Below are 22,438 nucleotides of genomic sequence, written 5' to 3' on the forward strand. Positions count from 1 at the left end.
AGGCTTTCAGCTGTGATGAAAATGTGTTGAAATAAAGTATTGATGATGGGTATACCAGAAAGGTCATTCTCACTCCTGGAGAACTGTCTGTGTGTCTGCCTTAGAGAAATTAATTCAATTGCTTCCCTTTGGGACCGATGCAGCCCACCAGTGTGAGTTTAAATAGCAATAAGAAAGCTTACACTGTGAGCACTGAATATTTCAGTACTCAGAGAAAGAAGGGAGTAAGGGTGATAATTTTGCCCTGAGAAGTGCATGGCATAAAAAGACTGGATTGCTCTGTTATTTAGGAGCAGCAGCATGAAATATCTTAAGATATCTTAATGAATAACGTTATAAGATGTTATTAAGATTAAGATATCTTAATGAATAGCATTCCATACTAAGAGATCTGCATCTTAAAGTAATTGTGTTCTTATTAATCTGCTGTTCTCTCTAACGTCATTCATGAACACAGAAAACCTTTCCATCTCCTTGTCGCCCTTGTCACTCTCTTGTCCCCTACACCTTGAGCCAGCCCTACGTCCACTGAGCTCCCTAGTTTGTAGTGCAGGTCTGCAAATTGCTGCCTTCTAGAAGCACTTAGCCATTACACAGGAGAAACACCACATATACATATACCTTACCTATACCTTGGATATACACACAGTATATCCAAGGTATAGGTAAGGGTCTCAGGGATACATAATCATTTTCTGTAGTGGGAAATATTTTTATCAAGAACTATTTCAGTGTACGAGGAAAACAAAGTGGAAGAAATGAGGTCTGGATTGAGGCCCATTTTCTATACACAAAGAATCTGACATACAAACAGATTACTGTGGAGTGACAGATTACAGTGCATGCTACCAGCCCACGGGAAATCACTTATGCAAGGGACAAGCACAGAAGCAGATGTAGGGCCAGAGAAATTGCATTTCAATCACCATGCCTGACTTTATATATTATGTTAGTAAAACACAGAAATGCTCCACTAATGCTCCACATTCTAGGAATATTCATATTTTTATTCTTTTGCCTTTGATGATGATGCTTATTTAGACTGTAATTCTTTTGGGTCAAGGTTTAAATTTCACTGTAGTTTTCAAGACAATGCTTGACCAGTACAATCTGAAACACTAGACATTTTCTGTACATTTTAATGTGAACCATAAGAGTACCCCACCTTTTTTAGACACTGACCTTCACAGGATTCTCCACTTGGTGAAAACATCCCATTGTCATGGTAGCCATCTCTGCATTCGCAGTGGTACCAGCCGGGCAGGTTAATGCAGTTAGCACGGCTGTCGCACTGAACAAAGCCATCCGAGCACTCATCAATGTCTGTTTATTAACAACAAGAAAACAGAGGAAAATTCACACAGAGAAAATTGCTGTATTCATTCAAGGAAAGAATGATATCCCTGGTGTTTCTAGGTTTCACAGAATTATTTTCATTACTGACACTTGAATTTGCAGAATTAATGGCAATGAAGTTTTGAATTGTTTCCATAAAAATACTTGGCTAATGATTTTGGGCCTAACAGCAGCAGAGGTACTGCTTATCCCAATTTACTGCCTACATAGTAACAACTCATTTTCTCACAAAACATGACAGGTAATCTGACATCTGTTTAAACTGCCCCTAATATGAAGAAAATAATTAGGTCCCAGTTCATATAATAAGATCTTAACCCTTTGAGTAATGCAGGCTGCCTGATAAAAGATAGTTCTTTTTGTACGGATATATAAAAACATTAAATATTTACTCCGGTCCTTGCTTATGCTTTTGGTGACACCAATTTTAGGTTAGAAGGGCTTCCCTATCCTGTGGAGTTCCTGTTGATTTATTGATTTATTGATTATCCTGTTGGTCCTTATTGACCAGCACTTCTGAATCTCAACATAACCGACTGCAGGCTCCTCTCTAATCATCAAAGAAAACAACTAGGTTTCCAAGCAAATGCTTAAATCATGAGGGTGAAACACAGCACATTCTCCTTCTCCTGGAAATTACTTTGGGAAGTGTGTCTCTTAAGCCAGCAACTTCCACTGACTAAACTTTACAATAGCAATTTATCATATAATGTATATTTTTTTAAATGCACTCACTAGATTCAAAATCCACCAAAGCATGTTCTAAAGACCTGTACTCACGGACTTAGCAGAGATGCAGAGAAGTTTGTGACATGTTCACTTCCAGTGCCTTCAGGTACACAGTAAGCTGTACTAAAGAATAGGTCCCAGAGTATGAATGCTGTTAACAGTTAGGGAATACTGGAGTATGGAGTCAAACAGGAGTAAAACTGAGCTGTTCCCCCATCAGATCACTGCCTTATCACTGCGTTTTATAGCAGAAGTAGCATACCTATCTGAGCATCAAGCTGACTGAGAGGTGCCTACAGAACCAACACAAAGGGAGGCAAAACATGTGCAAATTGCCTTGAGAAACAAAAAGCTCTAATCACCCTCCACCATGAGTTTGAACAATGAATAAACTCTCAGTGTACTGGCCACTCAGGCCAAAGCAAGGATTAAACCTTTCTTCAAAGGTTGAACCTTTAAAACTAAAAGCTGAAGTAATAAATTAAGACTCAAACTCTTGAAGTACATCAGCAGTTGACCTAGCATCCTCTAGGACACAGATATGAAGGAGAGGTGTGATGTGGCCACTGAGATACATGTGAAATACCTCAAAATTCTGCCCACAGTTACCTCCCATTTTTATGTCATTTGTTATTTTCATAGGAGGAAGTGTAAACTGGCTAAGAAAATAAACTGTCAGCTACAATAAAGTAAGGAATCAGAATAATAATGTGTGGCTAGATAGACATACTCTTACTAAAAATTTTGTGAAACCTATTCAAAGACAAACTTTTTAAAACCCTGAGACTTCCTCATCTATTGAGAACACTTTGTTCCACATTTCAAGGTGATAAAAATATTAGTGTGTGGGGAACACCTGCATCAACTACAAGGTAAAGCGCAGTCACCCACATTTGGTTTTGAGTTGTGTTTTTCTTATACATGACGGGGGTATGTGAGATGCACTCTGGGTATTTTATTTTCATGCTAAATAATTGTTTTAAAAATGTCTTTGAAATAACTGTACAACTGTATAATGAGCATATTGGTTTTTAAAAGTTTTAGAGATCTTTGACAAAACCTCATTAGAAATTTTTGCTATGATGAATCAATCTGATTTTCTATTAACAGTAGCTCTAAACAGGCATCCCTGATGTACATTATCAGTATTTATGATGATAAAAACAACCAGTACTCCTGCTGCAATATTGCAGCAAGTGTACATTTTGCTGCTTTGTGCACAACAAATCAAGCCGTAAGTCTCTACTGGTTTAAAAAAAAATTCAACTCCACTATGAATTCCCAGATAATCATCTGAGTAGTTGTGCTGCAGGACTGAGAAATGCCAAACCTTTACAATCTTCCACTGCTCAGTGTGTTTCTTTCTAAATCAGTATAAACTCTGGCCTTTTTCTTGTGAGCAGCCAGGAGCCAGTGGGACCTCAGAGGTGTTTGAGAGATCAGAGGAAGATCAATGAAAATTATGTTACAGTACTGAGAAAAGGTTGGCTTGCAGTCTGTGTCTTATCTACTGCTACTTGCTCAGAAAGTCACAGATAACTCATGAAAAAGGAAAAGAAAAGAAGAAAGGACTGCAACCTGGAAGTTCCCTTACCACGGGGGAATATGCTGCCTGGTTGCCAGCTGGCCAGGCAGAACAGAAGTGACCCTGCTGAACACTTGGGATCACCTGGCCAGTACAACAGAACTTGTGGTTGGCTAAAGCTGCAAACCCCAGAGAACCAACAGTGCATGCCCACTCAGAGGCTGAAGGAGAAGAGCTGCTGTCAAGATTTGATGTTAATCCTCATACTGGCTACTAAATAACGTCGCATTAAGACACTGGATGGCATATACTTCTTTGGGAAACTGGAATGAATTTATCGGTGATGAGCTGGAGAAACAAGTGTTATTCAGGTCGAAGTAACAGATATGAATTAAAGAAAGAGGAGTCTGTGCTCCTCTTTTCTGAAAATTTTATTTGTGAATCTATAAGCCTTACAAGTGTAAGAGCAATATCACTTGCACAAGTGGAATGCATTCAGATGAACTCCTTGATTATTCAGGAAAAACAAGCCATGAACGTCACATCAGTATTGGTAAAGCAACAACAAAAGTACCTTCTCTGTATTTATTTGCAAACTAGCTGATGAATCTGTAACACAAGAAACATTACTTGGAATGAAATGCTTTATCTGATGTCAATAAACAAAGAAATACATTCTTCTGGTTTTGTTGTGACTGCATGCAAAATTGGAGTGGAGTTACATAAGAGAGCCTCATCGTAAGCATGTATGGAAGCACACTGCAGGTCTTGAAGAATGTCTTATCCTCACAGACTGCATGCATTGGAACCACTGCTGCATCCATGCTGAATAAGCCATTACTCCTTTCAGGATTTTGCAGCAAAGAAAGGAAATCCAAAACACTTCTCACCCCTAATTTTTAGGTAAATGACATCTTAAGCACCTGCCAGTCAGTTTCAGGATATAGATGTTTTTTATGCACAGAATTTTGTTTTCATTCTCACAGCTAATGCTGATTATTAATTCACATAGAAACGTGCTCTGTAATGGGACAAAATGTGACTGTTGTAGCTCTGTTAAACAGGAAACCGCAGCAGAAATGTCTTACAAAGCAAAAGCACTGATTTAATGGAAAAATTTCTTGACATTTGGATAAAAAGATTTCTGTTTTCAAATAGGCATAGCATGGCTCAGGAAGTGCTGCAAAAGTATCTACAACTGAAATTATCTTATTAGTATGGGAAAGGCAGACAGAAATAATTTTCCCCTGTCCTATGGTGAAACCTTCTTGGATGAGTCATCTTGCAGCTGCTCAGTCAGAGGTGTGAGCTGACAAGAGAAGAAAAACTGATTGAAGTTTTGCTTGGCCAGTGGCTATGGTCTATCAGTGGGCTATATGGAATATTAACAGTGATAATGAAGTCCTGTTTGATGCTGTACTAGAAAAGCATGGAAAATGAAATATTACCCTGTAAAAGAAAGTTAGCAAAAGGCTTTATATTTTCACTTATGCCAGTCAGCCTTCTTATTTCCATATTTTGTTACCCATTTTTCAACTCAAAATTTTAAACTTTTTTTGCTGAAGCCTCATTCTAATAAAGTAGACACAAAATCAGAGGCATTTTGAAAGTAAGAGCTCTATATGCCTAGCTCCCCTTGACATGACATTTGCTCTCCCAGATACCTTCCTTGTACCTCAGGATCACTCATTTCCTTAACTGTGCCAACAGTTTCAGCTATTATACCCTTTTCTTTTGGGAACACTGAGAAAACTCTGCTCCCTGAAGAGTAAAGTAAGATCATTAGCAAATTATCCACTGGTACAAAAAGAAGAAAAGGAGAACTAGCTGTCTGATTCATATTATTAGAGAATTTCTGTATAATAGGACTTTTTGAAGACTGAAAGTGGTATAAAATTGCCAATTAGAAAGATAGCAGTTCTTTTGCATCCAGCAACAGGACCAAGCTCTAATGTAGTCAAGCTGTACTCAACAAAGAGCCATGGTGTGGGGGAGGGGTGTTGCTACCATTGTATTTTACTCATTTCAAGACTTAAATGTTAATCATCAAATCCTCCTCTTAGAAAAGCCTGCATTCACAAATTTAGAGGAACACAGAGCAAAACACAGTCCATAAATATTTTCTGTCATAAACTGCTTTATCCAAGTCAATACAAACCAAAGTCCTTGCTTGTCAAAAAGTCAACACCACAGATTGGAAGCTGTGTATATTTAGAACTTAGCTGTCTCCACACTGGAAGGTTTTCTGCGACAGAATAATATCTGGCACCTAGCTAAGATTGCCAATTAATAGAGTTTCCCAATTGCAATAATCTGTCCCAGTGCTAGCTGGGTTTTGTCACTGGGTATGGCTACAGAGATTAATGAGCAGCCAACATCTTCCAAAATGTTCAGTCACTCTTGACTCAGCCTAAATTTGAGATCCCATTTCAATGGCAACAGCCTTTCCAGCCTCATGCTAACCTCCCAAGCCATCCGCATCCCAGCCCCATATACAGCATAAATAAAGTGCAAACAAACAACTGAAAGAAAAAATAATTTCAGCCACAGATCACTGAATAAGTGCTTTAGGAGACTTGGAAGCTGCTTAAACAGACAAATCTTCAATATTTGGGATTTTTTCATGGGTACATTTGGAACAGTCAGACTCCAATATGCCTTTGCATATGTCAATACAATTTCAAGGATATTATGTCTGGCTTGTATGTAAAAAGGTCATGTTTCAACTATTCAGATTTATGCTCAGATAACAGAATATACAGCAGTATTAAGATGATGTCTGGGTTATCTAATTTTAGTAAATACATATGAAAGAAGGAAAAGGCCTTATTCAATAGGACTAAATAAAAGTTCACTGTACTACATGAAGTATTTGCTATCAAGGACTCAATTTTCTGGACTAGCCTTGAAAAGGGTTCATCTCTGCTGCAAATTCTAAAGTCCCATGTCTTGCATTTAAGAACCAAAAAGTGTTTGTTTTGGATTTCATGTGACAACAGATTAGTTCAATATACTGGAGCTATCTTTGTTAAAACAAAACAGTAAGGATTTTGGGATTTCTATTCCACTACATTCTCATATACCATATGCATATAAATATCAAAAAGAGGAATAAACCCCCCAAGAATATAGTGGCGAAGAATGCTGACATAATCCAGGAAGATATCAGTTATACCAGAAAACTTAAGTTGTTTGGAATTACTTTTAAATCTATTTTGTAAAGTTTGATCAGCTCCTTTTTTTTTTTTTGTAACACTGCACCTGACTTCAAAAAGAGCTTTCTCCCTCTGTCAATCACAGTCCTAGAGCCTGATTTTTGTTTACAGTCTCACTCTGATTTGTCATGTTTGAGGAACTCTTTAAAGATATGATATCATATCTTGATTACTAGAACATTCTTTTCACTGTATGGGTTCTCACATCAAAGTTGTCATTAAACCATAGAATATTCTTGATTTTAATTACAATTTCATCCCAACATTTTATTCAGTTACAAGTTTAAATCATAAAAAGCAAGATTACGGATGGCCCATGGGACACAGCAGGGAGAGGAGTCACCCACAATTCTACCCTACCATAACACAGCTCCATGAGCAGAAGAACTTTTTCTACAGAGCACTAGAAACACCAGTTATCGCAGATACAGCCTTCAGAGAAAAGTAAAGACTGTGGCACTTCCTCTCCCTGCTCCCCTGGATAACGAATAAGGCCTATCTTGGGGGAAAAAAAAATATTTGGAATGTCTTTGGAATTGCTGCTTCCATCTCAACACCTCCCAGATCTAGCAGAACTTCTGGTTAAGTCATCTTAAAATTGCTTTGACAGGTGGAGCCAGTGCTGCAGATGATATGTTCTTCACTAAAAATTTCCAACTGTCATGTTGCATGAAAAAATAGCTACTATTATAACAGGTCTTTTTTTTTTCATTTTAATCCCAGCAAGACCATGATTGCAGTTTATAAAGTACCCTGTCCATGGAAAACTAATTTAGTTACATTAATGAAAAGGAAGCGAAATGTGATTGAGAATGTAATACAGAATTATAGTTCATTAATTCTTCAAGTATGCAATTTTCCAGGCTCCTGATCCCCCATTGATTCTGCACACCCCCATAGGTCCTGCTAAATGCCAGGAAAAAAGAAATTCAATCGTGTTGGTATTTCATGTGTGGCAGTGGCAGTGCTCCAAAATTAGACAGAAATGTTATCAAAGGGAATTTTCCACTGACTGCTTCACCATGTGGCCCTGCTAACAATTCTTTGTTGTGAAAAATTGATCAATTACAGATCACACCAATAATTGAAACTATGCCTCCCATTGCACACTCAATGTCATCAAAGGAACTGTATTTGTAGCAAATACAAATTGAAATTCAGAGCACCTAATTGGCCATGAACTAGGTGCATTCATGAATACTGTAAAATAAAAATAATTTTTTTTCAGCTCTATTGTGTGACACTGATTATGCCAATCCTCATTAGAAAGACTAATTAAGAGGAATTGGGCCTCTATTTGTAGTTGTTGACAAATAGGTGGCTTTGCTTTCACTGAGTTCATCATTCTCAGTACAGCATCTCATGTTAACTGTAACACATGCTTCTGTTTGCTCATTAGCCCTATCTTGAAAAAGAAAAGTACATCTTTTCTCCAAGATAGCAAAATCACTTTTATACCTTGACATACCTGTTTCAGACACCTACTAGTATCTGAAAGTCACATCACTCCATCTGCACAAGAGAAACAGGACTAACAAACACACTAGTGGCCAGCTGCTAAAGATGGGGAAGGGTAGCTGAGTTCTAAGCAACAGGGAACTAATTTGAAAAGAGAAGAACTAGTTTTGCCAAATGTTACCTCTTTTCCAGTGGGTGTGAAGGAAGCCTTCACTTGCACAGTGTACTGACAAAAGGTCTTGGGTTTCCTCAAGTGAGGAGTCAAGACAGTCATAACCATGAGTTAGGATGTCTACACATGAAAGGCTGATGCAACCAGCATATTCTCAGCCTTGTAAAAGGTTGTTTCAGATCAGCTCTGTTAAGAATTGCAGTAAATTCCCAAGCATTTAGTTCAGAGGTAAATTATGGAAAACAAACAAAAGAGCCCTCAAAGCAACTCAAACACAGCTTGGGGAACTAGGAATTGTTTTTGACACCCTGATTTTGAGCTTGGTCTCCTGCCACAGTCCTCTACTCTTTGGTCAGGTTATTGCACATAGTATATGTGTGCTAAAGTTTAAGAAATTCTTACATACATGTTCTTACCAGTGGTTTCTTACCAGGACTCTTAGTCCACAGACAACTAATTTGCATTGCTACTCCTGAACTGTCAAATCAGTTAGAGATTGTATAAAATTGCTGAAGCACAAAAAAAGGAAAAAAACCACACACATCATTTTTTCATGCTATAGCTGACAACAACTCATCAAGAAAACAATAAATACTCTCAATATAAGTATGAAAAAGCTGTAGAAACAGCTTAAAACTAAATCACTATTCCTTTGCTTGGGCTATAAACATATCATTGGCATGATATGTACAGAGACTGCAGACATCCTCATGTTGACAGCAAAAGGAAGAGCTCCATAGGGATACAGGACAATGACTGGCAGTGTTATAGATTTTAATTCCACTAATAGTTGAATGACTCATAATTTATGAGAGAGCTTACAGTGAGTGATGAAGGTCATCCCCATCTTCCTTATATAACAGAAGAAAATTCTATTATAATGCTGCCCAGCTGAACTATTCACATTCTATTTATAGCCCACTGTATTTTAAGAATGTAGTTGAAACTTTAGTTTTCATGTTTAATAAAGGACTTTTTTCCCCATAGCAAATAATAGCTAAGTAGTGGATACATTTAGATTTTTTTAGAAATAACATGGAAATCCTGTCTCCTTAGAGCTCTTTTGTAGTATTCTCTCTTCCCTGGTTTCTTTCTCCCCATTTTTTTTTCTTAAAGTGCTACATATATGATTGGAGTTTTGCAACAAGCTAAAGAAAGATATAAAGAGAAAAAGGTAAGTATCCGTACATGACTCTTCAGCAAAGAAAAAATCTTTTGTGATTTAAAACTGTTGACAGTGAGGAAGGAAAGAAATCATATCCACCCAAGAAGCTGTGTCAGGCAAGGAATATGGAGAAAAAGACACAGAAGGATGAAGCAGCAAGGCATCTTTAGTTATAAAACTGAAAGGATGAGGTAAGCAGGGTTCATGCCTAAATCTAGAATGCACATTAAATTCAATATAGGCATTTTTTTTTAAATTCTTTCAAAGATTTTCTTTGAGAATAGTTATAAATAAAAATGAAAGCAAAGTAAAGCAAGTAAACATTCTAAGCTTCTAAAGTAGTTTCACTGCCATTTTTGAGCTTGTTTTTCCTATCTGAGAAAAATTCAGGTGAGAACAGGGAGCCTGATCTTCCTTTCAAACATTTCAAGCTGGCAAAAGTATCTGATCTGCAGAACCCTGGCTTACCTCTTTGCTTGCTGCAGATCTCATTGTTTACTCTCAAAGGCAAGTTTTAAACCTTTTTTTTTTCTCTATATAATGAGATAGCCAGTTTTGAAAATGCCCTCTGTGAAGGTCAAAGGGGTTTTTTTTAGGTTTTACAAATTCACTGACTTCCCACTGACAAACAATATGCTATAAACCCCACCATGTTTTCTCTCAGCTATTGACATATTTAACAGAGGGGCAAGGGGAGAAGAAATGAGATTATCTGCTACTGTCCTCTAATGGAAACTTTGTCACCTATTCAATTTTCCTTGTGTGGCTTGATCCCAAATCTGTAAAATGAGGAGAAAGTGAGGTACCATCTACCCCTTGCCCTTTCTCTCCCACCTGCTTTATTTGGTAGTACAGATAGAGCACAGAAGTCACAAGGACACTCACTGATAGTAACTGTCCATATTAGGGCTGATGTTATTTAATGCCTTCATTAATGCCATGGATGAAGGGATCGAGTGCACCCTCAGCACGTTTGCAGTGACACTGAGCTGAGTGGTGCAGTTGACACACCTGGAGCACAGGATGCCACCCAGAGGGACCTGGACAGGCCTGAGCAGTGGGTCCATGGGAATCTCATGGGATTTGACGAGACCAAGGGCAGGGTGCTGCACCTGGGTTGGGGCAAACCCTGGTATGAGCACAGGCTGGGGATGGACAGATGGAGAGCAGCCCTGCTGAGAAGGGCTGGGGGTGCTGGGGGAGGAGAGGCTGGACATGACCCAGAGAGTCAAAGCTGGGCATGGTCCAGTAAGCTAAACACATCCTGGGCTGCATCAAAAGAGAGAGGATTAGACAGTCGAGGGAGGTGATTCTGCCCCTCCTCTGCCCCTCTACTCCACTCTGGAGAGACCTCACCCACAGTGCTGCAGCCAGCTATGGGGTCCCCACCACAGGGAGCTCATGGACCTGCTGGGGTGAGTCCACAGGAGATCCAACAAGATCATTAGAGGGATGAAGCACTTCTCCGATGAGGAAAGGCTGAGAGAATTTGAATTGTTCAGCCAGGAAAAGAGAAGACTTCAGGGTAACCTAATTGAGGCCTTCCAGCACCTGAAGGGAACTTAAAGGAAAGATTGGATGAGACAATTTACAAAGAGCATGCAGTGACAGAACAAAGGGGAATGGCTTGAAAACCGAGAGTAGGTCTAAATCAGACGTTAGGAAGAAGTTATTTACTATGAGGGTGGTGCAGCTGGAAGAGGTTGCCCAGAGAAGCTGTGGATGCCCATTCCTGAAGGTGTTCAAGGCCGGGTTGGACAGAGCTTTGAGCAACCTGGTACAGGGAAAAGGGTCTCTGCCAACAGCAGAGGGGCTGGAACTAGATGCTCCTAAAGGTCCCTTCTAATCTCAATCATTCTATGTTTTTGTGATACTATGACTGAAGTCTTGCATTATTTTTTTCAGACAGATCTCACAATGTAGACCACAAATATTTTTGTAGAAGTATAATAGCCCCCATACAGTTCTGCTGCTCTCTAAGGATGTTTGATTTTTACAGATACTTGAAATACTAGTCTGATATAGCACCAGCACCCAGTCATTAACTTCATATTGTTATACATTCTCAAGGAAAATATTTGGAAAAAGGGAAGAGCAGGAAGTTGTTTTGTACACAAACACGAGTTTCAGAATCTCACAAACAGCTTATCTACACCATTTATGCCAAGTTTGCAACCCATCCATTGGCTGCACATGTCTATCTTTCTGTAGCCTTAATTAACACTTGGAACATTGTTAACAGAGCATTCCTTGCAGGAATGGCACATTCTCCAGGGGTTAGCTGAACACAGTTTCTGAGATTGCCAATCATGTTTTCTTTTTCTGTTTTAAACTTCCTCTTAATAGTAAATACAAAGACTTGGCTTTTATGGGAGCATAGTTAGCTGAAGTTTGCTGAAATTATTAATTATAATAACAATTGAAATGTCAATAATTTATTATTTGCTAGATTCTTATCAGTATTGAGGAATATACAGTATTCTCTTTTGAGCAACACTCCTTTCTGAATCTAAACTTGAACTGTAAACATCACAGACTCAGGTTTCTATGCTTATTTCTGAATAAAAACCTACAAATTTATTAATCTTTTCCATGAGGAAAAAAATCTTATGGAGAAGAGTTTCAGCAGAAACTCTGTGCTGTAGTTTCTGGTACTCTCTGTAAATGATCTTCCAAATTATTTTGAGCTGGAGAATAAACTTTAACCACTTTATGCCCTTCACACAAATGAATGGAGAATCTTCAGGCAAGACAAAGGGAACACAGATGCTATGTTGAGTTTGCATGGTCAGGTTTTCTAAGGCAGAGAGGCTACAGCAGTGGCTGCTGTGAGAAGTTGTCTGAAGCTTTCCCCATGTCCAAGAGAGCCAACACCAGCCCCCTCCAAGACGGACCTGCCGCCGGCCAAGCCCAAGCTGGGATAGTGTATTTAAGAAGGGGAAAAAGGTACAACACAGTTAGCTACTGCAGAGTTTATCAACAGAAGAGAAGCTGGAAAGATGATGATTCCTAACCTCATGATTTATGTAAGGCTTATCAAGAAGACTACAGGAACAAAAATACAGGAACCAAAAGCACTCTCTGCTCCAGAGCAGACAAAGAGATTTTTCAGAAACGTTCTAGGAATATCAGATTTCACAGTACAAATTAGGCCTGTCTGCCTGGAACAGTCACGCTCTGTGAGTGGGGTTATTTCTCCCTATTTATCTCCAGTCAGAAGCAGATACAGATATTGTGCCCTATGCAGTACATCAGGAAACTCCATTAACCAGAAGCATGTAAGCAGTGCAGAAGTCCAAATTCCTAGGATTACTGTTCTGAGAAACTATTTCTCTGAAACTGAGGCAAGTAAAAAAAAATATTAAAAAAAAAATAAATTTCCAAGTTCTGAAAGGACTTGGTGATACCACCAAGATATTGGATTTGACAGTTCAAGGGAGCCCAGTTCAGTATTTGAGTGAGTCATTGCTCTTATGCACATACAGTGTCTAAGTAGCTACTACATACAGTCGCTCAAAAGGTAAAATTTAATCATTTTCACCCTGGGCAACACGAAAAGTATAGTAAAGTGACTGTGCAAATTACTGTGTTGATTTTAGCCTACTCCTTACAAGTTCTTGTTTGCATTTCAAAAGTCACCTTATATTTTGAAAGCATTAAAAATTTTTACAACCACAAGGAAAGCAGCACTGTTATCCCTCAGATGAGTGGTACATTTATATGGCTTTGTAAGGATATACCTCATACAGCCATATCCTGCTAACCTCTCCGCAAGTCACCAAAAAAATTCTACTTGAGGATGCTTATTTCAAATTGCATAATTGTAGTTCAGTGATACGACTGCAGAACACAAATTAGACATTCAAAATTCATTATTAAGGCTCCTGGAAATTTATCATAGTGACATATTAGTGTAAGTAAGAACTAGCCACTATGCTTAAAGAAGACACAGAAGCTGGTGTTATAGGATTCTTCCCATAAGTTTGCTCATGATTGTACTATCTGCTTTTCCTATGGACAACACTAAACACACTAGTTATGTGCATTGCCCCAATAAACCAAGGCTAGCTCAAACACTGTTCTAGCCTCTGAAATGAGTAGCTGACATGCAACATAGCCATCTTTGAGAATGGCAAGACTGTAATGCAGACTACTCATTACTCACCCTGTGCAAGCTAAGGAATGACTTTATGTAGCAGAGATGCAATTTATAAAGCATGTTTCAACATCCTCAGCAAAATCATTACATTATTTTTAGCAGGTGGGCCCTGTCTCTTTCTGCTGAAATGGAAACCACAGAAGATATTATTAAATGAAGCGTAATTCAGAAGTGTTTCCATTTCAGAGATTCAGCTCCCAAGGATAAAAAGCACACCCTGTTAACGTTTAAGTTAAGCCTGTTTAAATAGGACATTGAGATCTCTGTATTTTCATCTATATTCAAGCTACGGCTGGAAAGCTGAAACCTCTGAACCCAACATGCCACATATCCAAATTTCAACAGGGCAGGAAGCTAGGAGACTTGCCAAGGAAATGGAGAGCACTTGGAAGTACTCAAAGAAGAAAAATGGCAATGATTCCCCAAGGCTATGGCAATAAAGTCCAGCAATGAGCTGGACATGTAGTAAACTGGATCTCAACTACTTGCAAGGCACAATTGAGTTTCTTTGGGCTCTGTTCAGGGCGATTTTTGAGGATTTTTTTGTTTGGTTTTTTTTTTTTTTGCATGCACCAAAGGAAAAGCTTATATTAGCTCACAAACTTTGAAAATTACTGTCATTGAAATGCAAGAATTTCAGTGACTCCAAAGGCCTGACTTTCAGAACATAATGAATTCCTATGGCACACTGGCATCTATTAAAATGTTTTATGCCGCAAATCATGCTTAAGAACTATTTGTTTGCAAAAGTTTTTTCTAGACTCTATAGAGTAGCTCAACTTCCTCTTATTTCCACGAATTCAAGTCAGACCTTAATGCAAATAGAATATTCTCTGACAAAAATATCCTCTAACTTCTAAGTTTCAAACTTAGGAGCCCAAAACCAGGAACCTGAATACTCAAGACACCAAATTCCAAACAAGTCCAGTGGACTGTGAAAACAAATAAAACTGGGGAGGTGTCCCTTCTTACTCTTGCTTTGGACAGTCCATGCCTGTGTTCCCTTTATGTTTATTCCACTTCTCTTGCTCCCTTCTTCTGTTTGTTCCTTCACTAAACCCCCCAGCAATCCCTTAAGGATTTCAGAGAATGAAAATATTAGCCCTAATGTGCTTTCTGCTCAAAGAGTCTCTTGTTATACTCATCTACCCCAGGACACAACTGGCTTCCCCTGCTAGACTATGAAGGGCACACATCTTACTCCAGCTTTGTGCAGGACCTTGCACACTTATACCACAAATTTCAGCCTCTTGGTTTTATTGTTATAAATCCCAATCTGCTATCAGTAACTTAAAACAGAGCAAATGGCAGATTCCTGAGTTGCTCAGAAAGTTTTGACTGTGATACTCTCACAGCTTACAGATAGTGAAGCCAAGAATTCTTAAGAATTCTGCCAAAAGTCATTTTGGTTCGTAAAGCCTTGGTTCAAACTCTATAGGCTTCAAATACCATTTGTGTCACAGCTTTACCTTCAGAGCCTACCTGGCCACAAGATGATGGTGGTTGTTTGAACTGAACACAAGGGATCAAGAGCTTAAATGGAAGCCGTTCTCTTGTCATGCTGAAAGTACTAAACCACTTCATTTTTGCAAACTGATCCAAATTAACAAGCTCTCTGGTTACTTTGACAAAGTCTTCTTTTCCAATACAAATAAAACATTTTTCCTAATAACTGGGAAATCATAATTAGAAGATTTTCACAAGCTTTCTTTGAAACAGAAGTAAAAACAGCCTTTAATACCCTGAGGTCTATTAGGGTCAGTGCACATGAAAAAACTTATCTGGATTTGCTGAGAAGAGTAATAGTTATGCATATTAATTATATAGCTTATATAGATTATTTAGCTTATACAGAAAGTAGCACAAAACTGACAAGGTCTGATCTACAACAATTATTTATCAAAACCACTTCTCTGGGTCATATTTCAGCATGCTGAACCACAAATGTTGCAAGAATCTGTTTTAGCAACATCCCTTAAGGGGGAAGTTTTCCATACATGGAAAAGAAAAAGGAGAAAAAATGCAGAGATCCAAATAATATCTTTTACTTGTCTTTGGCTATTTCTGATAAGAGCTCAGGTGAGAGAGGGTCATCTCACCCTCATCTCACAGTCACCACTTTTTTCCATAAATTCAGTTACACCTTTAATTAAGCCAAATATTAGTAATAATGTATGGCTGAATTAATGTAGAATCTCTAAGCTAAAATTTTTCTCAATTGTTGCTTTCAAAGGTAACAGCTTTGTCTGCCAGTTTATTTTCAGCAGCTTGAATGTGGATTGTTTAGTAACAGGTGGACATGATTCCTGCAATAACCAAGGAAAATTCATTAGCAGGAAATTCAAATAGCAGAAAATCATCCAAAAACTTGCAGCCACCTGTTAACAAAATCTACATCAAAACACTACTAGTAGCACACTCTGCTTTTTTATCTCATGCATAATTAAAAGCTGTCCACAGGAATACTCAAAGCACAAAACAAGTGTGGAAACTCAAAAAAGAAGCTGACAAGCAGCAAAAATGCAGTAATCTTGTATGCATACACTAGCAGATACGCATATATAGTAGGAGAACAGGTTCACCAGATTAATGGAGAGTTGCAGTAACATCAAGCAAATCTAGCAAAGTAATCCTGTTCTGAGTTCTAAATCTAATAAACTTCAAATACCATTTAAGACAGAGCTTAAAAATGCCAATTGAAGAATTCAAAATTTTGCAATCAAAGAAGACAGTATTAAATCAGGTATTTTGAAAAAGTTTACCAGGCACAAATACATTTGGATTTACTTGGTAGTCTCATCTCTACACTGCAGAAAGCTGCTCTACTTGATAAACTGCTGGTGTGCCTTATAAAACTTTAAATTTTTTTAATCTATAAACCCCACTTCCCTAAGCCAATGAATGTATCTCCAACATCAATAATGTCTCAATCTGTATCCTTTGGGAGGAGACAGAAATTCTCCCACTAATTTTTGTGACTTGATGACTTTTAGCCTAGTTTTTATGGCTTAATACCATTTTTTTAAAAAGGTGGTATAGGCTGATATATCTGCATATGATTCTTCCATTCCACTGGTCCATTTCCACATAACACAGGTCATGATTAATCTAAAAGGCTCCCAACAGATCATTCAAAGGTGTTATAACAGCTCTGTGTGCTCTGTTAACTGCAAGACAGTCCACAGTGAATAAAGCACATTGAAATAGCCAACCAGCAGTAACAGTTGATTCTCCTTCTTGTGTTTCCAACAGAAATGAGACTCCTGCTGATGCCCCAGAAGCCCCATTTTGGAAGCAAAAAAATTGTATGAAACTCTTCTTACTTACATAGGACTTCACTTCTCTTTACAAATCCTGCAGAATTTAGGCTGCACAGGCAGGACCTAAGCGTGGACAGCATCATCCCTCTCAGGCTTTGGGAGAAATATAGATACTGATTGAGTACGCAAAGATGGGTTTTGGAAAGGAAATTCTAAACAGTGAGATGCTCAACGCCTCCTTTTTTGGTCTTTTTAGGTAAGATTTGCCTTCAGGTGTCCCAGGTCACCAAGACCAGTGGAAAATTCTGTCTGAAGCAAGAAAAATCTGCCCATGGTGGAGAAGGATCAATATCTAAATAAACTGGAAAAATCACAGGTCAATCAAACCTGACTGGATGCACTCAGGAATGCTGAGGAAGCTGGATCATGTCACACTTGAGGCCAACCTGAATTGTCTTTGAAAGGTCAGGGTGACTGAAAGAAGCTCCTCAGAAATGGAAGAAAGAAAATACCCTTCCTATCTTTGAAAAAGGCAAGGATCCAGAGAACTATAGATTAGTCAGCCTTACCTCCACCCTGGGAATATTATGGTATCCTCTAAACAGGATTAAGGACAAGAAAGTAATTTGGAACAGACAACACTGATTTATGAAGAGGAATAAAGATGACTAGGTTTGGTGAAAGGGAGAAGAGCAGTACATGTTGGTTACCTTAGTAAAATTTTTGATACTCACATAACATCCTGAGACAAGCTAAAAAGTGCAGGCTAAATAAATAGACAGAGAGATAGACAGAAAACCTGTAGAGTGCCCAGTGTCAGAGAGCTCTGATGAGCTGTACAACATCCATTTGGAGACTACATCAAACATACACCAAGGTAAACACCAGGCGCTGGGCCAGGACCGTTTAACATCTGCTCAATAAGGCAGCCTCAGCACATTTTCAGATTACTGGAAATTTGGAGGAGAAGTTGCTACACCAGATTTAGTGATAGTGACATTCAGAGGGACCTCCACAGGCTTGAGAAACTGGCCACTGGGAATTTCTTCAAGTTCAGAGGGAAATGCAAAGTCCTACAACAATTAAGAAACAACCTCAGGCACCAGAAGGGCAGTGGAAAAGCTACTTGATTGAAACCAACCTGGAGGTTGGTGCACATGAGCTGAATATGAGGCAGCATTGTGCACTTGTAGCAAAGGCGGCCAACAGCCTCCAGAGTTGCATTAGGATGAGTACTGCCAGCAGGTCACGGGACACGATCGTGCCCCCCTACTTCATACTGCTAGATCCTCTCTGGAGTGCTGGATCTTGCACTGTTTTCCCTAGTACAGGAGAGACATGGAGCAAAGCCAGTGCAGTGCAGTGAAGATGATTTATGGATTAGAGCACCTGTCATACCAGGAGAGGCTAATAGAGCTGAGATGCTCAGCCTGGAAATGAAAAGGCTGAAGGGAAACTTGTAACCGTGTAAAAATACCTAACAGTGTTGGAAGAAGCTAGAAACTCTCAGTCACGTCCAGAAAAGGGACTAGGGACATGGCAAATTTTATGTGAACATAATGAAAATAATTTTTTTGTACTCTGAGGGTGATTGAAAACTGGAATTGGTTGCCCAGAGAATTTGTGGAGTCTCCAACTCTAAAAACACTCCAAATCCAACAGGGCACAGTCCTGTATGCCAGCTGTAGAAGCTAGTTTTATTTGACCCTGCTCTGAGCAGGGGGGTGAGACAAGATGATCTCCAGAAGTCCCTTCCAACTTCATCCTTTCTTTTCTATGATTTTGAGAAATGATTTAAACAGAACTCCTAAACCACCTTTTACAGAAGGAAACAGTAAGAACTGATGATTGCATTTTCTAGGTTATTGTTGGGGTGTGGATTCAATCTCCTGATAATTAATTCATAGGTTTGGCAGCTGCCGACAATGTCTACGTAACTGAATATTTTAAGTTTAAAATCCTAGGATTCTTCAATAAGCAGTTTTAAAATATGTGTAGCATAAACAGAAATAAGTGATGTGCAATTTTAAAACAAATTTGGCACCTTTACATGAATCTTCCCCCTTCTCTGTATGCGACAGCAATGGAAGACATCTGCCTAGAGAAGATTGCATCACCTTTGCAGACACAGAGACTGTTCAAAGGGAAGCTTCCAGCATAAATTATTTGTAGTACGAACATCTTGAAACATTTCAAGCCTAACGAGGAGTACCTTCAGCAAAACTCAGCTACATTTGCTATGAGTGAATGTGTACTGTTTGAAGCTCCAGTTTTCTTTTAAGGCTATATACAGCACCCTCTTTCTTACAGCGCAGTCTCAAAAAAAATCAGCTTTTACTCTTTACCCACCAGATACTTCATCCATTCGCCACTCTCACCATATTTCAGACTGCATGTTTCAAAGCCATGCACAAGTAGATGATGATCCTACTCTGCATACTAGTCTCCACATGAGCTCACCAGACCTGTGCTCCTGTTGCCGACCTCTAGCATTATTTATTTCTACAGCAGGAAAAAAATACCATGTTCAACAGAAATTAAACAGGAGAGAGGGTCTTCTCCTCAGAAAACTAAGCTATGAAATTGGTTTGGGGCTGGCAATTGGCTCCACATCATAGCAACATTATCACTAGCTATGTGATATCCGGTCACCACCATACTAACTTGATATTAAACATTGAGATCAGGTATTCAGAAAGGCACAAGATGTGCTCCAAGCCTCTGCCTGCCTCCCTATATGTTTCCTGAAGGGCAGGGAGGATGGAAGTTAGGCCAGCAGTTCAGATTCTTTTGAAAGACATTTGGGGCTGAATGCAGTTAATCTAACTTAAGTCAGCTTAAGGTACTTGAATTTACTAGACTGGGGACTGAGTGTCCCTGGTTTGTCCTATAAAGAAGGGAGTATAGGCAGGACTTCCAGGGTCAATTCTAAAAAGCCAGTAAGGTCTCTCTTTGATAGTGACTATTAATATTGACTATAGAAGGAAACTAAGGAGAATATGCTTCCAGTCTACACACTTCAGGATAGGAGTACAAAGCTGCAGGAGATGATTATGCACTTTGAAACTATACATGTTATATTTAGTTGAAACCAGGAGAGCAGTTCAAGGAGCATATAAGACAGCTATCACTAAAACAAATTAACTGCTTTAATACTTCAGCAATATCTTAGCATACAATTTATTCCAAGCAGTGTTACAATGGAGTGACCTTGGTACCCTGTACTATGGTATGTACAGTCTGTAAAATAGCGAGCAATATTTGAAAACTTGTTCTTTTAACATTGTTTTAGAAATACATGAGCAATTAGGATGCTGCTTTTCACACAGCAGCCCTTGTTTGTTCTGTGGGAATATCTGATCAAATACAGAAGAATGAAAACAACCACATTTCTCACCTCTCAAATAGACCAGATAATACAGAATTCAGACTGGTCTGTGTTTTTCATTAAACAAGATATGTTTACAAGTCAAATGAAAGCAATACTTGCTCAAATGACCTCCTTTCTACAGTTTGGAAGATTTATTGAAGGCAATATAGAACAGCAACAATAGTCAATCACAGGTGGCAGACTGCCCTTTTATTAGGCCTACTGAAGCCAATTAATCTAAGAAAGCTTTCTCCCTTTACCTCCTGGAGGCAAGTATGCTTAGAATGCACTTAAAAATTCTGCAGCAATAAAGGTGCTGAAGCTATTAATTTGAACTTTGAAAAATTATTTACAGGCACTTGAGATGCTAAGAATTAACATTCTCCATACTCTACTGGGCAATATAATTTGATTAGATCTAAGACTTAAAAAATAAAGTTCTAAAACAAAGCCTTGTGATACTGCCATCCTCAGGGGTAGCAGGGGAAGATAAAGGAATGCTTGTGAAAGGAGGAAAAAGCAGTAGGAACACTGAAACCTGCCTTAACACTGAGTAAAATAAGCTGGGTTAATCACAAGTCTTCAAATAAGGTTGCAAATGAAGGTGGGTTACTGAACTGGGAACACATATACAGCACAAAAGTAATCAGTTACTTAAATTTATTTCCAGATGTCAGATTATCTGTTATTTATATAAGACACCAAAGGCCATTTGAGGTGAAAAGCAAGTCCGTAATAATCTTATTAATTATGAAACATCAAAACCCAAGATGTCTTAATTCATGTTCTAATTTTTGCAGTCCATGTGCTTCTAATTAGAATTGCTGTAATATATTCTCTTGGGAAGCATATAAGAAAAGTGAGTAACGTTTTAGTGGCAGCTTCCTCTTTTAGGGCAGAACCTTAAATTCTCCTTTATTCTTGGATTACTTGAAACATCCTCCTTGGATTATCTTCATTGTAAATTAAGTTATAATCTTACCAGTTTCACAGCTGGGCCCAGTGAAGCCTTGTGGGCAGGCACACACATTGGAAGCAATGCAGGCTCCTCCGTTTCTGCACCCATCTTTGCAAAATGCTGCAAGATGCAAAAGCACAGTGTAAGGGTAAGAGAATCCCACTCAGCAGCCCTGCAGGTGGGCACAGTCTGCCAGCAGGCTGGCACAGAACGCCGCCCGTGCGGCACAGAGTGCAGACACTGCCTCCTCCCAAGGATAGAGGTCACAAAGAGATGGTTTATGGCCCCCCTGCCTCACTGGCCAGATGGGCTGACAAGCTACAGAAGGAGATTAGAGTAAATCATCTGAAGACAACAGCTCCCATATGTGCTCCTTCACATGCACTGGGAAGCAGTGAAAGACAACATCTTCCCTTGGAACAGACTCTTTCCTAGGGCAGTGCTGGTCTGTTCTGCTGCCCAAAAAAAGGCTTGAACATAACAGGCACAACTGAATATTAAACTGTCTGGCTACCTCAGTCCTTTATTAAGTAATTTAATAGAAACAATAAAAATACTAATTTTGTTTCAAGGGATTCTGAAGAACTTTGAAACTTTTAGCATTTACAGCTTAAAGTCAATCCCTGGGTTTGTTCTTTGGCATGCTGCGCTTACGTATTTTTGGTGTAGCATTCTCCAGGAGTGTGTGCTTTCAAGAGCCACTTCTGTAGACCCAGAAATGCAAACAACTCTGCTTGAAAACATAGTAGCTGTTAGTTGTTCTGATAGCATCTGCAATATGGAATTGGAAATGCTCTGGCCAGAAGAAACTGTAGGTGAAACTAGGCATCTGGAAGTTATAGCCAACACAAAGAGCTGCTTCGGGGCACTGGTCTAGCCCTGCCAGAGGTAACCAGCCAGAGGTGCCAGGCTTTGGTTTGCAGCTGCTCTGTGTAACTGCAGCACTGATGAGCTCTTATGGCTGAGGGAAAACTGTTATCTGCTGCTATCCAGCTCTCAGTTTTGAGACACCAGCCCTGTGGTGAGGGAGCATTGCCACTGAGACACGTAAGCTTCCCGATCCAGAGGTGC

At 39.1% G+C, this 22,438-nt stretch overlaps 1 protein-coding gene across 1 annotated transcript in view; it reads right to left on the minus strand.

The window, feature by feature from the left end:
• Positions 1–22,438, minus strand: part of NELL2 (neural EGFL like 2) — a 134,566-nt gene that overhangs the window by 14,856 nt on the left and 97,272 nt on the right. Inside the window, exons 15-16 of the mRNA XM_036400325.2 lie at positions 21,392–21,487; positions 1,183–1,323 (exon numbers count right to left, since the gene is read on the minus strand). Of these exons, the coding sequence (XP_036256218.1) occupies positions 1,183–1,323; positions 21,392–21,487 (237 nt within the window). The remainder of the gene's footprint in view (positions 1–1,182; positions 1,324–21,391; positions 21,488–22,438) is intronic.

The sequence above is a fragment of the Molothrus ater genome, chromosome 5, assembly GCF_012460135.2.
Source record: "Molothrus ater isolate BHLD 08-10-18 breed brown headed cowbird chromosome 5, BPBGC_Mater_1.1, whole genome shotgun sequence".
NCBI classification, from domain to species: Eukaryota; Metazoa; Chordata; class Aves; order Passeriformes; family Icteridae; genus Molothrus; species Molothrus ater.